The sequence below is a fragment of the Alligator mississippiensis genome, chromosome 1, assembly GCF_030867095.1.
Source record: "Alligator mississippiensis isolate rAllMis1 chromosome 1, rAllMis1, whole genome shotgun sequence".
Taxonomy (NCBI): domain Eukaryota; kingdom Metazoa; phylum Chordata; order Crocodylia; family Alligatoridae; genus Alligator; species Alligator mississippiensis.
This window is the reverse complement of record NC_081824.1, coordinates 327,820,505-327,839,935: the sequence shown is the minus strand read 5'-3', so window position 1 is coordinate 327,839,935 and position 19,431 is coordinate 327,820,505. Positions and strand designations below refer to the sequence as shown.

Genomic DNA, 19,431 nt, shown 5'->3' with positions numbered 1-19,431 from the left:
ATGAGCGTAAAATGTGCTTAGATTCACCACTCTGACATCTAAAGACAGCATACTCACCAAGCAGGGATTTTCAGGGAGGAGACATGAAATTTCCCTGTAAAGGTAAAATGTCATGAGATCCTCAGGGAAATCCTACAGGTCTGAGAATATTAGTATATAGAAACTAACCTGTATACTAATAGGAGTAGCTTTTCAGGATCCTTTTTTTTTTTCAGTACACCAGCTTCCATCCAGAGTTGGGCTCTGGTTGGTTCACTCCACCCCACCCCACCCCCCAATGCTTTTTCTCTCTCCAGTACTTTGAGAACAGTGGAAGGAATAGGATTAATACTGGCATTGTTGCAAGCTCCCATGGGATTTTTCACTGGAAACTCTGAGTTTGCTAGGGTATCATGCTATGTAAAGTGACTATTTCCTTGTTCCATTGACTGCTCATTTCTCCCAAACGCATCATACTTTAGCCAAAAAAAACAGTTATTGAACTTAGTGCAGGCATTACCAGGTGAAATTTAATGGCCTGTGATATACACATGAGTTCAGATTAAGTGATCCAATGGATGCTTCTGGCCCTCAACTCTATGAATTCATCCCACCAGACCTCTCTGGCCATTTTTCCATCAAAATCCATGGAGCCCCAGGTGGATTTGAGGAAAGGGTGATAATCCTTCTGTTCCAGTCCTCCTTTTCAAATGTGCTGACCTGTTTTGGCTGTCTTTCATACTATTTTAATTACCATTGTGCCTGAGGATAAGGGAGGACGAGAGGGAGACAAGTCTAACTTGCCAAATAGTATCCATGTATTATGACACTGTGGGCTATGATGCTACGGCAATGTAGCATCTGCAGGCAAAAGCTGTAGTGACATGCTCCCTTGTTACAGCGCATTGCTACAGTGATGTAGTGCCCAAAAATAACTGTGTGCAGTGCGCACAGCGCAGTATAGTCTATTACTGTGCTGTTTTTTAATACTTCCAAAAGCAAGTAACAAGGGGGCGTAGCAGCACGTGTAGATGCAGCCTGTGTGTTTGTAAAATCACGTACCTAATGTGAGTCATTGTATTTGTATCTACGTTGTGTTTTTAGTTGCATATAAATGGGTCACTTTTCTCTCTCTTGCCTTTTTTTTAAGTTTGTCTGCTAGCACCCTCACAATGTCCTCCGGCAGCAGCAGGGGATCACTGGCTTCTAGCCGAGGATCGCTGGCATCCAGCAGGGGTTCTCTCAGCTCAGTCAGCTTTACAGATATCTATGGCCTTCCACAGTATGACAAATCAGATAATGTCACAGACTTTGGACAGCATCTGCGCTTTGACATCGTTCCATTTGAATCTCTCTCTAAAGATGTGCAGTACTCTGATTCTGTTGGACATTCTAACTTCAATAAGCAAAGGAGGTCCTTGGATACACCTCAGTCTCTGGCATCCCTATCCTCACGGTCCTCGTTGTCATCACTGTCTCCTCCAAGCTCTCCACTAGATACCCCCTTTCTTTCTGCTTCTCGGGATTCTCCACTGGCTCAGATGTCTGAAGGGTTTGAGGAAATGGCTGGCATAGGAGGCCTAGAAATGCTTAGAGCTCAAGCCTCGACATTGAGTGATGATGATACACAAGGAACAGCTTCATCTCAGACTCCAAGTTACCCTATGGACAGTGAAGGAATGCGAGAAATGGGGCTACAATTTGCAAATGTCCAGACTGGTGGAGGTTAGTTTGTTTCCTTATTATTATTTCATGTGGCTGACTTTATAAGGGGTAATGAAAAATAAAATAAAAATCTAAGCATGCTAGTACAATAGAGGTTATCTATCCCCCATCAATTTAATTTAAAGCAATTATGTAGTAGATGGTAGCTAGTAAAGTAGATGTGTGGTTAAAGGTAAACTAGAGGGGTAATGTTTGTGGGTCGTGACTTTTTGATACATTAGAGACGTTTGGTGCATTAGACTTTTGAGGTTCTTTGGGTGAATCTTATATCTTCTATTAGACCAACTTAAGTAGTTGGAAAAAAAATTTTTTAGCAAGCTTAAATTTTTAGCAAGAAATTTTTCCCCCCCCGCTACTTAAGTTGGTCTAATAAAAGATATCAGATTCACCTGAAGAACCTTGTCTGCCTATCTCCTTAGACCAACACGGCTACAAGCTACAGTTTCAGTTTGGAAAGCTACTTCAGTATTATTTCAGTAATGTTAGTTTTGTTAATAAAAATAGAAGGTTTGGTTCTTCTTGGGAAATACTCGGAATAAAAACAGTTTTAGGCTGTGCTGAACTCATGCCACTTTTATTTGTATGCCAAACATGCATAATTAATAACAGGAAATTTGATGGACAGAAGATCCTCACTAGAACCTAACAAGAAAAGTAAACACAGGTTACAGCAGTAACCATCCCTTCCCCCTCAGTAATATTCAGCCCTCACAACAAAGAGAGGATCACTGAAAGAGCATGTTCTTAGTAGCCACTAATCTGCCTGGTTCAAACAAATCAGTTTTTTTCCTTTGTATGGTATAAGACAGGCAGGAAGTTGCAAGTTTATAATGCTACTATCTATTTTAATTTTTAGAAGACATGGTATTTATATCTGCCCTCTATTACTTGGGCCAGAACTGGGGTGACTCATTACAGGTGCTCTTTAGCACCTGTTCTTGTTTCTATGAACTACCATGTACACAACAGTCTAGGAAGAAAACTACTGGATTTACCCAAATCCAAGATGATTTTGAATTTAACATAACTCATCTCCCATCCCCCCAGAACTAGTTTCTATGTGTGAAAAGTTATACATTTGTCTCCATTTTCCATGTATAGAATCTGATTGGAGGGCTGTCAAAGTTTGTGCCCCCAGTGCTGTGGTGGGGAAAGAAACAACAAGGCAAGCAATGACTGGGGTGGGGTATGGAGGGGGGAGAATAGTGTGAGTTATTGAAAATAATGTGTTTGAATATTACATTAGAATTGATGCTATTTTTCTTCTATTATTATTATGTGGTGGTGGTATTGTAATATTATGTCATTAGTTGCTATGGATGATCCCAAATTTAGAAAAACAATTTAGGCAGAAAGAACAGACAAACTTAGACTCTTACAGCACACACTTGTAGATTATGGAATGTTGCCATAAGATCCTAGTTTTTGATTTACACTAGTTAATGCAAGTTCAGTAGTTTTAAAAAAGTCATTATATAAGTAAAGAGGAGGCTCCCAGTGCTGTACACATCACCAGGACTCTGACCAGGTATTTACTACATCATTAATCAAAAAAGGATATTATCAAGGAGGAGATATGGCCAGGCTGTTTAAAGTCAGTTTAAAATGGCTTTTATTTATTTCTTTTTGCTCCCAGTCAAATACAGTGTGCCCTTCTAGTTTATCAATCCTGAAATAGAGTGAAGACCAGAATAGTGTACTGTTTCTATTCTGAACCACAATCACTTCAAGTTGATGAAGTTCCTTGTTGTGTTGGTAATTATAATACTCAAACCAAGCAGAAGCAGATTGACTTAAACATCCTGCACTGGCAGGATTCATTTGAATTGACTTAGGATCTTTGGCTTCCCTAGTGACAGTAGGGCTGCTGGTTATATTTATTGACTGAAAGCACCATTGGTTGATTTAGGGACTTGTGGGAATTTGACTGTGTAGGTTTCTGAAAATGAAAAAGTTTGTTAGAAATATATAAATGTTAAAGATCAACAAAAGATGAACATTTCAAAATGTAGCATGTAACATTTCCAACATTTCAGTATTTATATAATAACCACATTGTCTTTTAATTCCCATTTTGGGTAACCAAACTAGGAGCTGCTAATAAAATACAAGAGGCTTTTGTCCTATTCATACAATACTTTGAGGGTTAATTAATCAATGCATGTTAATGCTGTTCTAGTAAACCAAATTTATCCAGTACTTGTTATATTATAATATTTAAGCACCTTAACCAAATTTTACACTAATGGCTGAAAGAAACATGAATTTGGTATGATTTCTCAAAACAGCATTATAAAGATATGGCAAAAGAGAATGTATCATATTAATTACAGACGTGTTTTCTATTTTATAATTGCCACTTTTTTGCAATCAGCTAACAGGAGCGTCATTCACATGACTCAAGAAAGGGAAGGAACTGACTTAAAGCATTTTGAGCTAAATAGCTTGTTCAGCTCAAGTACTTTGGTGCAGACTCATTACTTTTCTTAACACAAGGAATACTTCCAGAAGATGTGGCTGTGGGATGTACATCTGCTATGTGAAAACATTTCCAATGCCCATATTACTGTATTTGGACCAAAATAAGCACAGTTCTGAACAACAGCTTATAGGTTATATGCTTAAGTTGGTGCCATGCAGAGGCTTTTTGTGAAAACACAGATGACAGTTTTAGATCAGAAAGCCACATTATGAACTGACCCATTTCAGTAAAGCAACACATTTCCAATATACCATATTTTTTTCACATATAACATGCTTCATACTATAAAGAACACCTTGTTTTTGAAAGGTAGAATGAAGGGGCAGGTCTCCATGGATGGATCTATGATTTTGCAAGAGCTGAAGAGTTGAGCAGCTAGCATGCAGCAAATGTGTCCTTAACTTTGTTAGTGGAACATGAGGACTATTTAAAAAGGAGAGATGATCATTAACACTTGTGGAATGAAGAACAGTGTGCCATTAAGGGTGGTATCCTGTATGCACCTTAACACTTAAGTGCAGTTAAAACACAAGCAGAATAGCATGTGTTAAGTGCCCTCTTGGAGTTGCAGAGCCATTGCCTTTCAGGGGAGGGTTATCTCCTAACACAGGGGTGGGCAGTTATTTTGGGCAGAGGGCAGCTTACTGAGTTTTGGCAAGCCATTGAGGGCCGCATGACAGGCAGCCCAGGGCAGATTAATATTAATTTTCTAAATTTTTTAGGGGCCTTGCGGGCCGAATAGAATGACTTGGCGGGCCGCATTTTGCCCGCCCCTGTCCTAACAGCTACTAACTTGAATAGATTATTACATTCCCATGATTGCAACTGTTGCATGTGAACATGTGACAAGGCCCTAAGTCTGTTGACTGCTTCAGCTGCCTGAATAGTAATACCACAGCTGCTGCATTATGAAGCAGGAGTCAAAGCAGGTTGCTTCAATCTGAGGCAGGAAAGTAATTTCTCTGTTTCATACACACAGCCCAATTTTGAAGTAGCTGATTTTTGGGAGGAAAGTTCTGCAGTGTAGCAAGGAAATGTAAATGTGAAGGCCTGATGTGAGTGCTGAAATGGGGAAGGATAAGACAAATAAGGAGAATAAAGATAAGAAGGATTAGGGTGCTGCTTCAGTCTTGCTCTCTACCTCTTCCATGTCAACTTCCATTCCTTCCTTTTATTTAAAAGTTCTGGCAGCAAGTCACTCTGTTTTTGTCACTAGATTGCTTCCCTGTTCTTGCTTCCTGTTCTTCTGTTTTCAGCTTTCCTCTGTGTATAGTATGGAACACTTACACTGGGTGTAAGTAAAAAAAAAACCCAGCAGTGCAAGGCCAAATAGTTACCTTGTTGTTCTTTTGACTTCCCTTTTAATGTTTCAAATTTAGAAGTGAGTTGGGAAAAATGAGGCGGTTGCTACTTTGAACTCTGTTCCATTAGTTTTTATTCTATATTACAGCTAAACCGATTAATTGTCACACATTTTCTGGGACAACCTTGAATTTTGGGGCTGTGTCTTGGTTACCTTAGGGACTCCCTGAAACAGGACATTCATCCTGAGTTTGAAAAATCAGTTTCCAAGGAGCACAGAGCTGCCTGTTGAACTGAAAATATATGCAGCACTCAGATGGACTAACTAGCTTTGCTTCTCAGTAGAGCTAATTGGCCAGGCATAGCGCACCCAAACTCATCTGTTCTAATTAGCTCTGCTTAGAGGCAGAGCTATTTGGACTGGGCACAGTGCTTCCCTAATTGGCTGTACTAACCAGATCCAGAAGCCGTGTATGGACCAGTTCCAATTCTAGAGGTCTGTGGAGCATGTGGGCCTGTTGTCCCCCAAAGCTGGTTTGCTTTTACAGCAGTTGCTTTCAAGAAGCAGTTCCAGGTTCCCAGGCTTAGCTGGTCCACATGCTACCTTCTTAAAAATGTTATGAAGTGAACTGATAGCATATCAAGCTCACATAACCCCAGCTTGAGGAGCCTCTCCTTTAGAGCTATTTTGTGGGTTTTAAGTAAGTTGCTATGTAGTGTGCTTAGTTGCTGCCACCTAACGGTTTGGTCTCATAATAAAAAGTTGGAAATGAACAATATATAGTTCTGGCAATGTTCTGAAGTATTTAGTCAAACAAAATGTTTAGTTATTGTGATGGACTCTATTACTCATAGAAATGGGAGAAGATGCAAAAGTTGCAAGTGAGCCACGCGTAGTGCATGTAGTTACAGTCTTACAGGTTCCTGTGTCTGTGATTTCATCTTGACTTGAAACTCTGCTTCTACTACAGGTTTAGCACCTCTCCTGAAAGCATACTATACATTCTGCTGAAATATGCAGTGGTAGTGTGACATAGATAAAAGAAGTCTGAGTCATGACATTCATGCCACTTGTGGAAGATTTAAAAAATTTGGTGGAGAGGGAGAAAACTATCATTTAACTAGAGCACTGAATTTTTAAACTTTTATCGTCTTTTGGGGCCGGATTCTATCCTGCCACCTGTTAAATATTTAAGTGCTTGAGTGCAATTCTGTTTCATCTTCCTCTAGTCTCTGTAAAACTGTTAAGAGAAAGGTGGGTGATTCCTCCTCGATTTTTTTTTTTCTTTGCGATGCTATCTTAAGGATAAGATGGTGATTGTCACAAAAGTAGATGCATTAATGCATTTTTGGAGAATTGTGGAGTGTGGAATATTTAAAAATTAAACGGCCTATATAAAAAATAATTTATCACCATGTACTTTAATTTTGTATCTTGTTTCTCATGCGGCACAACAGAAAAAATTACTGTAAGTGAACCTAAAATTATTACTTATTTTGCTATATTTGCCTGTCACTCAAGTGTGTCTTTTTGCGTGTGTAGTGTTCTGTGTTCTCTGCAACTTGCATGTGAAGAAAAATGAAGATGTGCTAATTTTTATTTTGCTTGATATCATGCTATAATGTTTAAGCATTAAAGCACACGTAAGTTTTTGCTATAACAACTAAACATTCTTGGCTATTATTAAATTCTTGGAGACCTGTTTTGAAAGCTTTAGTATAAAGCTTTGTTTCAGCTTTATTATATCTTGTTAATGCCTGACAACACTGTGGTGTGTGAGGATCTCTTTGTGCCTCCACTGTAAGCTTCTGTTTTGAAGTTGTGTTGTTATTAAAATGTGTTTTGTAATGCAATATATAAGTCTCTAACCGTGGGCTAGATTTTTTTTTTAAAGTAGCTAATGATTGTGGTTTCTTAGCTTTTGGGCACCTACCTTGAGACACTTTTTTCAAGTAAATTCTTACAACTTTCTGAAAATGAGGCCTATTTCAGGTAGCTCATGCAAACATTGGAAAACCCACATCACTAATTGCTATTGTAAAATTGTGTTCAATATTTTTTTGTCAAGGGACTCAAATCTTACAATATTGGAGAGAAAAATTAGGCTTGCTTTCTTTCTTGTAGTAGAAGCATATACTTTTTTTCATTGTGAATGAAATTTTACAGCTTGAACAAATTTGAAATACTAACTCTGATAAAGCCATGATATCTAAAATGAAGTGTTAGTTTCTCTTTTTATGTTTATTTTCTTTTCGAAGACCTATTTGCCGCCTCCCATATTCTTTGGGTTGTGCTGTGCTGATATTATCAGGTGTTTCTATGCCTGCAGACATAACAACAACATTTCTATAATGTGTCGCTTTTTTATGACATCACCACATGGCTTCTTGGGTCTAGTATTTCCTTCTGAACAATTTCCAAAACATGAAGCCCCAAAGGAAAGAGCCTGCAATATTCTGCTTATGGTTATAGCCCTCACTTTTGTCTCCTGAGTCTGCACAAATTGTCTGTGTAACAGTAGGAGATAAAAGGTTTGTGCCTACACAAAATACTTGTGTTAGTGTAGCTTGAGGTGACCTTTCAATTGATATAGTTAAAAGTTTGTCTGAACACTTATTTCAGTATGAGTCACTTAATTTGGTTTTGTTACACCTGTTCCCCTTAGGGCAAAGTAAGAAATGCACTCATTTAAATATATAAATTCAGATCTTATGCTAGTGCAGCTTTCTTACATAGATGAGTCCATAAAGGAAACAAATAGTATTAAATATCCTCTATCAGATGATTTTCTCAGGTGACTTATGATTTTCTCAGTAGCTTTTGCATCTTTTGAATACAATTACCTTATTTTTCTGCTACACATCACCATGAATTGCCTGGAGCTGAAAAGTTGTTGTCTGTTGTGGTGACAGTGAAATGTGCATGATCTCTACTAGACCATTAAAATGGGAAGTAGTGATCCAAGAGCTTAGTTCTTTCTGTAGAATCAAAGACACTGCTGCTGATTTAAAGGGGCTTGATTAGGACATTCTGGTCATTGGCATAAATTTACTAGAAAGATAAAGATAGCTAGGAATTTAATTGGATTGGGATGAAATGTTAATCTGTCTAGTTTTTCATCTGTGAAGGTAAAAGATAAAATTATCTTCTTAGTAATTGGAATGCTAGTTTCAGACCAGATTGTGCTATTTTTAGAATGTCTTATTTTCTTAATTTGCTTTTAACATTTTAATGCATCTGAGAATTGCAGTGAGGTTAGGTTGTCTAGTTAAAAATAAAATTCTGAGTTCAAGTCCTGTGGAAGTGAAAACACAATATAATTAATATAATCCTGACCAAAGTGTTTGCCATTGACATTTTAAAAAAGCAGGTTGCACATATGCTGTAATCTGAGGGTTGTTGTGAAGGCATGACATTAAGTAATCACAATGTCCAGTTAACATTGCATTCAGAAAGGCAAGAAGTTCATCCAAGAGCACAGGGTTAAGTCCTGCACATCCTTAAAATCAGTGGTGCATAAGTCTGGAATGTAATCAGTGCTAATTTTCATGTAAAAGCCAGTCGCAAAGCATAACTATATATGTGCCAAACATCTGCTCTGATGCATGCTAATTAACATGTGTTGAAGCAGACTCGATTAATTGAGTCTGCTGAAGCATGTTAATTAACATGCTGCAGCAGCTCCACATCATGTCTATTCAGTGTCCCCATGCTTCAGAATGGCAGCAGGGGCACTTTAACTAAAGCTCATTGAACAACCTTTAGTTCAAGCACCCCTGTCATCATTTTGAAGCACGGGACACTGAATAAATGTAGCACTGCAGTCACTCTAATTAAAGCGCCATCCCAGAACACATGTAGGATTTCTTGTTGCAGGTTAAGGTACAGTAAAGCATCTCAGCTTGGACAGGAATGGGTATAATTTTCTTATTTTTTCCTCCTCCTTCTTCTACAGTGCTGTTGCTTGCTACCCTCCATCTTTGAAACATTTTGACTTGCTCTCCCAGGTTCTCTTTTAAAATCTGCCTTTGAGAGGTAGAGGGGGTGGGTATTATATTAATTGCTCTTGCAATAAGGAAACTTTTTAATTGAATCAGTTGGATGTCTATCTTGGAGACACTATGGACAATATTTCAAAATGTAGGCTCTGTTTAACTTTGCAAAACATTGGGTATACAATTTGAGTGCTGTCACTGGTACACGCATATGAGAGGTGGAACCATTGCAATATCTATTTGTGTGCGCAAAACTATATGGAGTATTATTTATCAATTGTCATCACTTCTGTCTGTGATTGATAGTGATTGTTCATATAACTTTTGTGCATGAAGTTGTTCTTAGGAGGGAACCCAGAGAGGTTGTGGAATCTCCATTCTTGGAGATTTTGAAGACCCGGCTAGACAAAGCCTTGGCTGGGATGATATAGTTGGGGCTGGTCCTACTTTGAGCAAGGGGTTGGACTAGATGACTTGCTGAGGTCCATTCCAGCCCTTGTTACTTATGATTCAATGGGAAGAGAGAGAATTTACCATACTTAAGCAAATGGAAGCTGACCCCTCCCTACTAACTAGATTCTATATATGGAAAATGAATAAATGTTATAATTTTCCAGCTGTAGAATCTAAGTATTGGAGAGTTGTCTTGAATCCCTGGCCCTCACTGCTACAGCAGGAAAAACAGTGGCTGTGGGGAGAGGTCAGGTGGCCCCTTGCCTTCTGTCTTATTTTTTCTTCATGCAGCCTCCCTGCCTCCCCTCCATACCTGCACCTCCCATCCCCTAGCACCACGCAGTCTCTTCCTCTCCCTCTAGTCTCTGCCTCTTCCACCCCTGCTTCCCTCAGTCTCTTTTTCGTCCCCTTCTTATTGTCAGACACTGCCATGGCTGCTCTGTCCTAGAGCACAGCATTGGAAGCTTAGCCCTTGCCTGGCCATGCAGCGGTGTTGGCACTCCTAATTGGTGAGGCAGGAGAAGGAGTTTCCATGTGCTCCATGTCCAAGAGAGACCCCTGCCCAAGCTGGAGCCTAGCTGCGCCTGACAGTAAGAGGGGAGAGAAGAGGGTGGAAGGTTGGTGGGGGCGGGACAGGCAGGAGGCTGCTATGGGTCAGACTCTGGCCTTGACCTCGGTTCAGGGCCAGAGTCAGAACCAGAACAGCTGCCTGCTCCCCCCTCTTCTTTGTATATAAATATAAGGTCAGGGGCTTTTTTCCCCCCATGCTGATGGTGGGGTGGGAGTTCATTTTATATTTGAGTAAATACAGTAATTTCAATTCACTAGTTTCCAACATTTGTTTGAAAAGTCAAAAATTTCACAGTGATCATGACAGTGCACCTCAAATTGTTTAAAAAAAAATAAGAGGCTATTCTGGTATGATACAAACAATATTTATACTTTTAGAATTAATATTTAAGAACAAAAAAGCCCCACAAAAACACCACCGGTGTCAGATTACTTCTTAAATCGTTATTTTTTAGCCAGCTTAAAAGATTTATGCTTTATGGAGGTTTCCTATTTATTACTTGTTTATTAAGGGATGGTTAGTTGATAAATACTAAAAATAAAGCTACTAAAGTGGCTGTGTGTGTGTAGGCTGGGGCTAAAGTAATTTAAGGTTTGCCCCAGTGATAATAGTTCTCTAGAAAAAGTAAGGACTGGTACAAATAGAAAAATCAGCTTATTCATTCTTTTCATGAAGAAATTAGGCTCATACTTCCTTTTGAAATTCTCCAACAAAAGAACTCAAATCTACTGTATGTGTTTTTCAAAGGTGAGGTGGTATTCTAAAATGTGCACCTGTACTTTCATGGACTGTTCTAAATGTAGTTTGAGAGATTTGAATTCACTCCGTATATAGTATTTTATGAGAGATTTCCTCAATTTGACCTTTCTTTGCTTTTTTCTCTTACAGCTGTAACTCTGCGTGAAGACAGTGCTAGAAGGTCGGAGAGGAGAGCCAGGCGAGTTTCAGCATGTCTATCCGATTATTCACTGGCTAGTGACAGTGGCGTGTTTGAAGCTTTAAGCAAAAGGTCAGGTGTATAAATGCATAATAAACTGGAAATCTCCTTTTTTTCTACCAGTCTGCAAAAATATCAATTTCTGAAATGGATCAGATCCTGTTGATAATGGATAAATGGTAATTGCTAGCATTTAGAAATGTAAAAATATTAGGTTAAATTAAATATTTTTAGAAAGGAATTGTTTCTACATGCAATTGCACTGTCATTTTCACAAGTATTTGTTACTTCCAGTTTGTCTTTCATATACTTATGAATTTCCATGAAAATTGTTCCTTCTTTCTCTCCTGAATTATTTTGGCTTCCTTGGCTTTTTCTGACACGTTTGTGATTTAGGTGTCTATACTCACTTCACTTCAGGTGAATCAATATAAAAATGATATTCTGAAAATATAATTTATAGTTTAGGTACTTGAAGGTTTACAGCAACAATTAAGGGAATAAATAATTGACTTTAACATGGAAACAGTTTAAAACTAAAATGTATTTTTTACATAATTCTTCCTGAATTATTTGAGCAAGCTTCACAGTATTTGAACATTTTGTAAAAGAGCAGCTGGAAAAAGTAGGCTAAGAGGGTTCTGAGGAGAGCATTCTCTTAATAATGGAAATAGAGGAAGAATAAATTTAAAGTATTTTGGGGAAATATCAGGGAAAATCTCTAAAATTGATATCCATTGGACTATGGAGAAAGGGTAGTAGGAGGCCCTTTACTAATCAGTTATTAATTACCAGTGTAACATGTAATCCAGGAATGTGGATTAGATGAACTAATAACCTTTTCAATAGCTGGCTTCTGATTTTCAGTATTTTGCTTCATGTTGAGCATAAAGACTATTGACAGCTGTAGAACAATGCAGAATCTAATATTTCTCCATCAAGTGATTGTCCATTGCATGCTCCACTTTAAGTGCAAGTGAGTTTTGTGTATTCAAGCTTGGATTTTTGGATAGTATTGCTGGTGCAATTTGCACATACCTTGACATTTTTGTGCTTTGCAGTGAGAACATAAAAGGTAGAATATGCCTACTGTGTTTTCAGTGTTCAGCCTCTGCTTGGCTTCAATTGAAGCTTCTTGCTCTCACTTTAAAGACCACAGTAATTCTGTAGCATCTTTAACTTTTCTCTAAATATAGTTTTCCTGTTGGCAACCCTTTTAATTTTTTTATTAAGAAAACAAACCACACCTGTTCCTCAAACCCATAATGGCCTGGATTGGTGGTTTACAGGCATATATTAGAGTCTAATTCTGTACTGTTTTCTCCATCTCCATTTCACTGACACAAATGGGCCCCCAGTGTTTTTTCCATAGAGTTCCCTGAGAGTCCTCTCTTTGGCACTGAGGCCATCAGAACAGCCAGAGGATATAGCATGTTCACTCTTGTTAGCCTCTTGTGACAGGTAGCTGCTCTGGGCCGCCCTCATTGTGGCCCACACACCCGTCTCTGGGGCAACCGCCAGCCTACTCGCCTGCCATGCCTTGTTCTTAATTAATTAATTAGAATTAGTTAGCGGGAGGCTGCCCTTATACTACCCCGCTGCTAGGGGGCGCTATCTGCGGCTCCATTTCCTCCCCTACACCGCAGTCCACACCTCGCCGATGTTAACTCAGGTCTATCCTAATCTTGGCCCCTTCCTGTTCTCTCTGGGCCTTCCTTCTCCGTGCCCCACTTGGGCTTCTCAGTAGTGCAACCCCCCCCTTCTGGGGCTTGCCGTGCCCCACTTGGGCTTCTCTGTAGTGTGACCCCCCCCTTCTGGGGCTTGCCGTGCCCCACTTGGGCTTCTCAGTAATGCGCCCCCCCCCCCCCCCTTCTGGGGCTCGCCGTACCCAACTTGGGCTTCTCAGTAGTGCAACCCCCTCCCCCCCCCCCCTTCTGGGGCTCGCCGTGCCCCACTTGGGCTTCTCAATAGTGCGACCCCCCCGCTTCTGGGGCTCGCCGTGCCCACACTTGGGCTTCCTAATTATGCTGCCCCCTTATCTGGGGCTCGCCGTGCCCAACTTGGGCTTCTCAATAGTGCTGTCCCCTTTCTGGGGCTTGCTGCGCCCACACTAGGGCTTCTCAAACGCCCCTCTCTGCGGCTGCGGTCTATGCACCCTGTGTGCTGCGCCCGCTGGCACTGGGGTCCTCGCACTCCGCTGTGAGTCCCCTATGAGATCTCCATCCCCTTATAGCCTCACCCAAACCACTGGTTTAACAACAACAAAGCAAAACACACAAGCCCCTAGGCTATAACATAACTTAGAGCCGCTCGGCTAAAACAACATGGCTCAACTCAGGTCAAGCTATACCTGCAGTTCGGCTTCTCCTCGCATCCTGCCTTAGAGAGCTTCTGCCTCTCTGGCTGCTGGCAGGGAACTGCCCCAGGCCTCAGCTCCGGGGCTTTATAAGGGCCAGGCCCTGCCCCTTCTGGTCAGCTGACCTGCTTTGGTCGACCTGGCAACCCACAGCTGTGCTCCTTAGTCATTGCTAGAGCTCCTTGCCTAGCAGTTTTCCCCTCTTCAGGCACAGGGCACCTCAGTGCTCTGTGACACCTCCTCATCAGTGTCAGAAGATATTCAGAGCTCAGAACACTTACAGACACTTTGAGAGGAGAGAGGGTAGATGATTAATGGGACCATATCTCTGATTCACCTTGGCTACCCAAATTATCGCTAGCTGTATCTTTTCCCAATCAAGAGAGATCATGCTCTGCCTGACAGACATTGGAGGTCCTGTTCCAGTTTCTACCCACTCCCCTGTAGTTGATATGGTTTCCTTAGGCATCCCTAATGAGATGCCTTTCAGAGGTACCCATTCTTCATATATACACTGGAGAAGTTAAGAAACCAGCATGCAAACTGGTGGATGTTCTCCACTGAATTCTGACGGGGGAAAGTGGCTTTTTATTTTAATAAGTCACTAAGGCTGCCCTGATTGTCCCATCCTAGTTCTGCTTCTGCCCTACATACTATAAGCTTACCCTCGTTTTTCTAGTTAAGTTTCAGATAAGAAAATGTCAATCTTATTCTGATAGTCTTGGCATGGCCAGTTCTGGTTCCAGGATCCTTGTCTCATTCAGTCAAATTCTTACCCTTCTCTTTCAACTGCCATTACTTAAAATAAGGAATATTTCTTTCAGTTGAAACAGGGTATAAATATTTTGGATACAGAAATTTCAGTTTTAAGTACTTTAAGAAAGTTACACTTGTTCCTTTAAAAGATATAATTTCATATCAAGCGTTTGTTCCTGTTTTACTCATGAGTATGTAGTTCACAAAATTTAAATAAAGCTGTTAGCCTTTAACATTATTATTTTAGTCATAAGCATTTCATCAGCTGAGAAGAAAAATTAAATTGATAGTAATTTTTTTTAAACTAGCAAGTCAGGCTATTTGATAGGACTTGCTAAATAGTGGTTTACATGAGCAAGTCACAAAACAAATTACGTTTTGCATTATGCAGATTCTATATGCGTTTTAATCATAAAATAAAGTCCTGCTATAAAACAGTGTGTGATTTACAGTTGTCATCTTTTCTTTTATTTCTTTCTTTAGGAATGAGGATGTTGAAGAACCTGTTTATAGTGATGCTACCAGTAGTGAAGAGCCACAAATACATGTTGGATTTCTGTGAGTAATGACAGCATCTGATTCTTGTTAGATCCTGCCTACCAGGATTCTCATCCCTGACTCCTAACTTTCAGTACACCTTGTCAAAGAACAGCAGTAGCAGGTTGTGAAGTTAAGCCAGGCCCTTTGCTAGATGCTGTGGACTATCCCCTGCAGGGTGTATATACTGCCTCTTTCTGTCTTCCTATTAATTTTCCTTTTGACAATTATTTTTCCTGCTATGTTTCCAGTATACTTTTGATTGTTTGCACTGCTTCTTTGAATAAAGAAGTGAGGGGGTGTCTGTGTTTGAGGTCATCACCTGTGCGATCACAGTAAAAGGTAGATGTTAGGCTTTCCCCCTCATGTTTCCCTTTTACTGTACAGGTCCAGCTGGTGAGTTGGGTGTGCCTGGGGTAGGTTACAGCATACAGTACTTTGGAGGTTCGAAGCAAGTACTGTTTGTTTGTTTGTTTGTTAAGCAGCTCAGAGAGCCTATCATAACTTTAAACAGGCACATAAAGCTGCCCAAAGTTTTGCTGTGGCCTCCCTCCAGTCCTCAGAAAGTGTTTCCCCATGGTTTGCAAGTTCTCTTCTGCATCCTGATGAGCACAACACAGAATCTCATTTTGTGACTATGTGTCAACATTTTTGTTCAGTTTTCAAATTCATGATGATACAAAAGAAATCAATGCCTTGTACGGTTATGAATCCTACTCAAGAGTGTAGACCCAAGTAAACTGTAGATGATGTCCCATGTAAAGTAAGGAATATGTTTTCTGAAGTCAGCCCTACACTCAGATCTTGTACCAGTTAAACTACCAATATTTCAGTTTCAAAATAATTCTATTGGCTACTGTGGACAAAATTATAGTATCATAAATGTGCCTTATGTCAGTACAACTTATTCCCCTTCCTTTATGAAAATAGCTTAAAGTACGCCTGTTAATTCAAGTTCATCTGCATTTATTGCTTGAATTTCATAGATAATGTTGCAGGGATATATTTAGTAGCCATGTTGGTCTGAGACGAAAAGAAATGCAAAACTCTAAAACTCTTGGTTCAGAGATTATATTTATTAGACTAACTAAGAAATTGCAAAAAGTGATAAAGCTGCTGGGGTATATATTAGAGTCCTTTCAAAAGGAGAACTTTTCAAAAAGGACAGCTATTATGTTGTAACTGCTACTGCAAACAAGCTGAGAGTAGCAAACAAGCTACTGCAAACAAGCTGTGTCCAGTCCACATCTGAAATAGTGTCCAGCTTTGACCTCCTGCTGTGGTGAGGTGGGCAGAGCTGGCCCGCGGGCCCCAGCCGGCAGCGAGGGGAGGGGAGCTGCTTACCCCTGTGGGGTCCGGGGGAGCGGCCCTGCGTGGGAGGCCAAGCAGTGGCCACTGGCACTGCTGGCCCACGCCTACCTCCTCACCCACCCATTTCAAGCCAGCCCCGCTGCCCTGCCCCACAGCAAGGCGGTGCCTGCTCCCCCGGCCAGTTTCCTCCCAGGCACTGCAGCTCTCCGGGCCCAGCCGCCTGCACACGAGGCCCTGAGGGGGCCACTTCTCATGTGCTGCTGGGGCGGGAGGAGCCCAGCCAGGTCTGCACTGGCCAACAGAAGTGGCGGCGGTGCTGTGTGCCACTCAGGATGGGACGAGCCTGCACTGGTCAGTCCCGAGCAGCACAAGGCTCCGCCGGTGCTTCTGCTGGTCGGTGCAGACCTGGCCGACCTCCTCCCATCCCCAGCAGCACATGAAAAGGCGGCTTCAGCTGCATGCTGCTTTTCCTGGCTGGTGCCGACCCGGTTCTGCCCAGGCGGGTCCTGCAGCTCCTGCAGCACCATGTCAACTCGTTAACCAGCACCATGTCAACCTCTGCAACTTCATTGCTGTCAAAGGTCACGTGACATCACTTCCTGATACGATAACACTTCTTGTGACGTCTTTGAATATGGCTCCCCGGCCCACTGGGTGATAAAGTTCGTGATCCGGCCCCACATTCAAAAAGGTTGGACACCCCTGCTATACGGATTCCCCTCACATAAAGCAAACCCACTTTATAATGTAACAAATAAGGATAGGTTCCCAAGGTGGTGAGGGAGGGAGTGAGGCTGGGACTAGGGAAGGGGCGGGGGGAGGTGTGTCAAGCACCAGAAAGAGCCCAGTGCTCCCGGATCTGGACGTGGGATGACAGCAGACTGCTGCTGCAGGCTGGGGCTGGTGGTGGCACTGGGCTGTTTCTGGCACTTGGTGCACTCACCCCAAATGCCAGGAAAAATCAGCTTGGCGCCACCCCTGGCCCCAGCCTGCAGTGGCAGCCTGCTGTCATCTGGTACGTAGATCCAAGGGTATGCATTTCTGGTGCAGCCCCAGGAATGGCACCCCTCCCCCCGCCCCTTCCCTAGTCCCAGCCTCATTCCTTCCCTCCCTCACCACCTGGGAACGTACCCCTATCTGTTAGGGCTGTCTGAAGCTTTGGTAGCCAATTCAGTGGCCGAACCTCCAAATCCGAATTGGCCAAATCAAATCAGAACAGTGATTCGAATCACTGAATTGAATCACTGTCCCTCAAATCAGCCGAATCCAAATTGAATACTTGCTGCTTTGCACAGGCCCGCTAGAGAGGTGGTAGATTCTCCATTGTTAGAGGTTTTTAAGGCCCAGCTAGACAAAGGCTGGGACGATCTAGTTGGGGATGGTCTCACTTTGAGCAGGAGGTTGGACTAGATGACCTTCTGAGGTCCCTTCCAACCCTAATTTTCTATTATTCTAATGATCCCAAACTGTTTAACATTACTTGATCCAGGGGCAAAAGTTGTAGTGGTTTTGCTATATTTGAATCATTGCCACCGCTAAAGGCGACTACAACATTGAAATGTTTCTATCAGAATGGCATAGGAATGAGTGTATGTGGCTGGAACAGTTCCTTTTGAAGCAGATCTAAATGCATTTAACTTGGAAATGTTTCAGTTGTTACGTATGTCAGCATCGTCAGTCTAGCTGATGTAATTTTATAATGTACTTCCTGTTACTATGATAGCTGTAATCGTTTAGGATGCAAACTCAATTTAACTGTATGTACAGAAAAGTTCTGTTTCACTGCACAGAGTACTTTATTCCTTGCTTTCCCTTCCTTTCCTCTTTCCTCCTTTCTATCCTTCCATCTACTATATTTACCTGATTCCAAGATTACTTCAAATTTAGAACAACTCCCCATCCCCAAAGAAACTGAATTCTGTACGTAGAAAATTTTAATTTGTTATAGTTTTCTATGTATAGAATCTAAGTATTGGAGGTTGTCTGAAATTCATCCCCAACACCACTGCAGTGGGGAAAGTAATACCAGGGAGGCAAGTAGCAGCAAGGGAGCAGGAAGCATGGGAGACAGGAAGTGGGAGAAGTCAAGCAGCCTGACCCCTTTGCTACCCCTGCTACCTGCTTCTCTGGTTCCTGGTTCTCACCCCCACAGTGCTGCACAACCTGGTATCTGCCCTCCACCCACTTGCTTCCCTGCTTGGCTCTGTCTGCTGCTTTCCCCTGCCCTGCCACCATTTCCCCTCAATTGTGGTTCTAGTTCTGACCCTGCTTTGACTTGGGTCATGGAGCACATGGTGATACTGGCCCCCAAGAGTAGTGACAGAAGCATGTCTGGCATTGGGATCAGGTACAGGGCCACACCTACTGTGTCCCCTGGGCTGGAGCCAAGACAAGGCTCCAGCCCAGGACATTTTGGATGGTGGAAAAAACCTTGTCTTGAATTTGAGTAAATGCAGTAAATTTGTCCAGCTAAATAATGAAGTGTGGGTAACTTAATTGAGCAATTTATTTTCCAGGCATGATAGTGAAAGCGAGTGTCTTCTAGTCCATGTGTTACAGCTGAAGAATTTTACTGGTCTTGTTGTGAAAGAACGCTGCAAAATGTAAGCTCATATTGCACCACAAGCATGATTATTGCTTATTTTTTGCCTGTTCCTAAATATGTAATTAATATAGCCAGGTGCTTTTAATGTAAAATGAGACAGTGTTTTGGAAGGTATGCAAAACATCTTCATTGCTCTTAGGTCTGTCTTGTTGTAATAATGTTTCTGAATGTGAAGAAGTAACTGTTATGGAAACCTCTTTATTTATCATGGCAACGTTCTACCTATGCAAGGACATACTGTTGGGAGCTCTAATAATCCATGTCTAGTTCCATCATCTTCATCAGAAATGAGAACAAATTCATAACTCCTTTTCTGTTACCCTCCCGTACCCCTCCCTTCTCCCAAATACCCAGTCTTACAGTAGAAGATATTTATTGTAGTTGTTACCCCTAAAATATAACTTCTCTCCAGCATTACATT

General features: G+C 41.4%; 1 protein-coding gene across 3 annotated transcripts in view; it reads left to right on the top strand.

Moving 5' to 3' along the window:
- Positions 1 to 19,431, top strand: part of WWC3 (WWC family member 3) — a 183,232-nt gene that overhangs the window by 136,935 nt on the left and 26,866 nt on the right. For 2 of the 3 annotated variants that reach the window (XM_019495020.2, XM_059720926.1), the window contains 4 exons: positions 1,130 to 1,704; positions 11,397 to 11,517; positions 15,041 to 15,115; positions 18,922 to 19,008. In XM_019495020.2, the coding sequence (XP_019350565.2) occupies positions 1,130 to 1,704; positions 11,397 to 11,517; positions 15,041 to 15,115; positions 18,922 to 19,008 (858 nt within the window). The remainder of the gene's footprint in view (positions 1 to 1,129; positions 1,705 to 11,396; positions 11,518 to 15,040; positions 15,116 to 18,921; positions 19,009 to 19,431) is intronic. The other variant, XM_059720925.1, reaches the window with a different exon arrangement.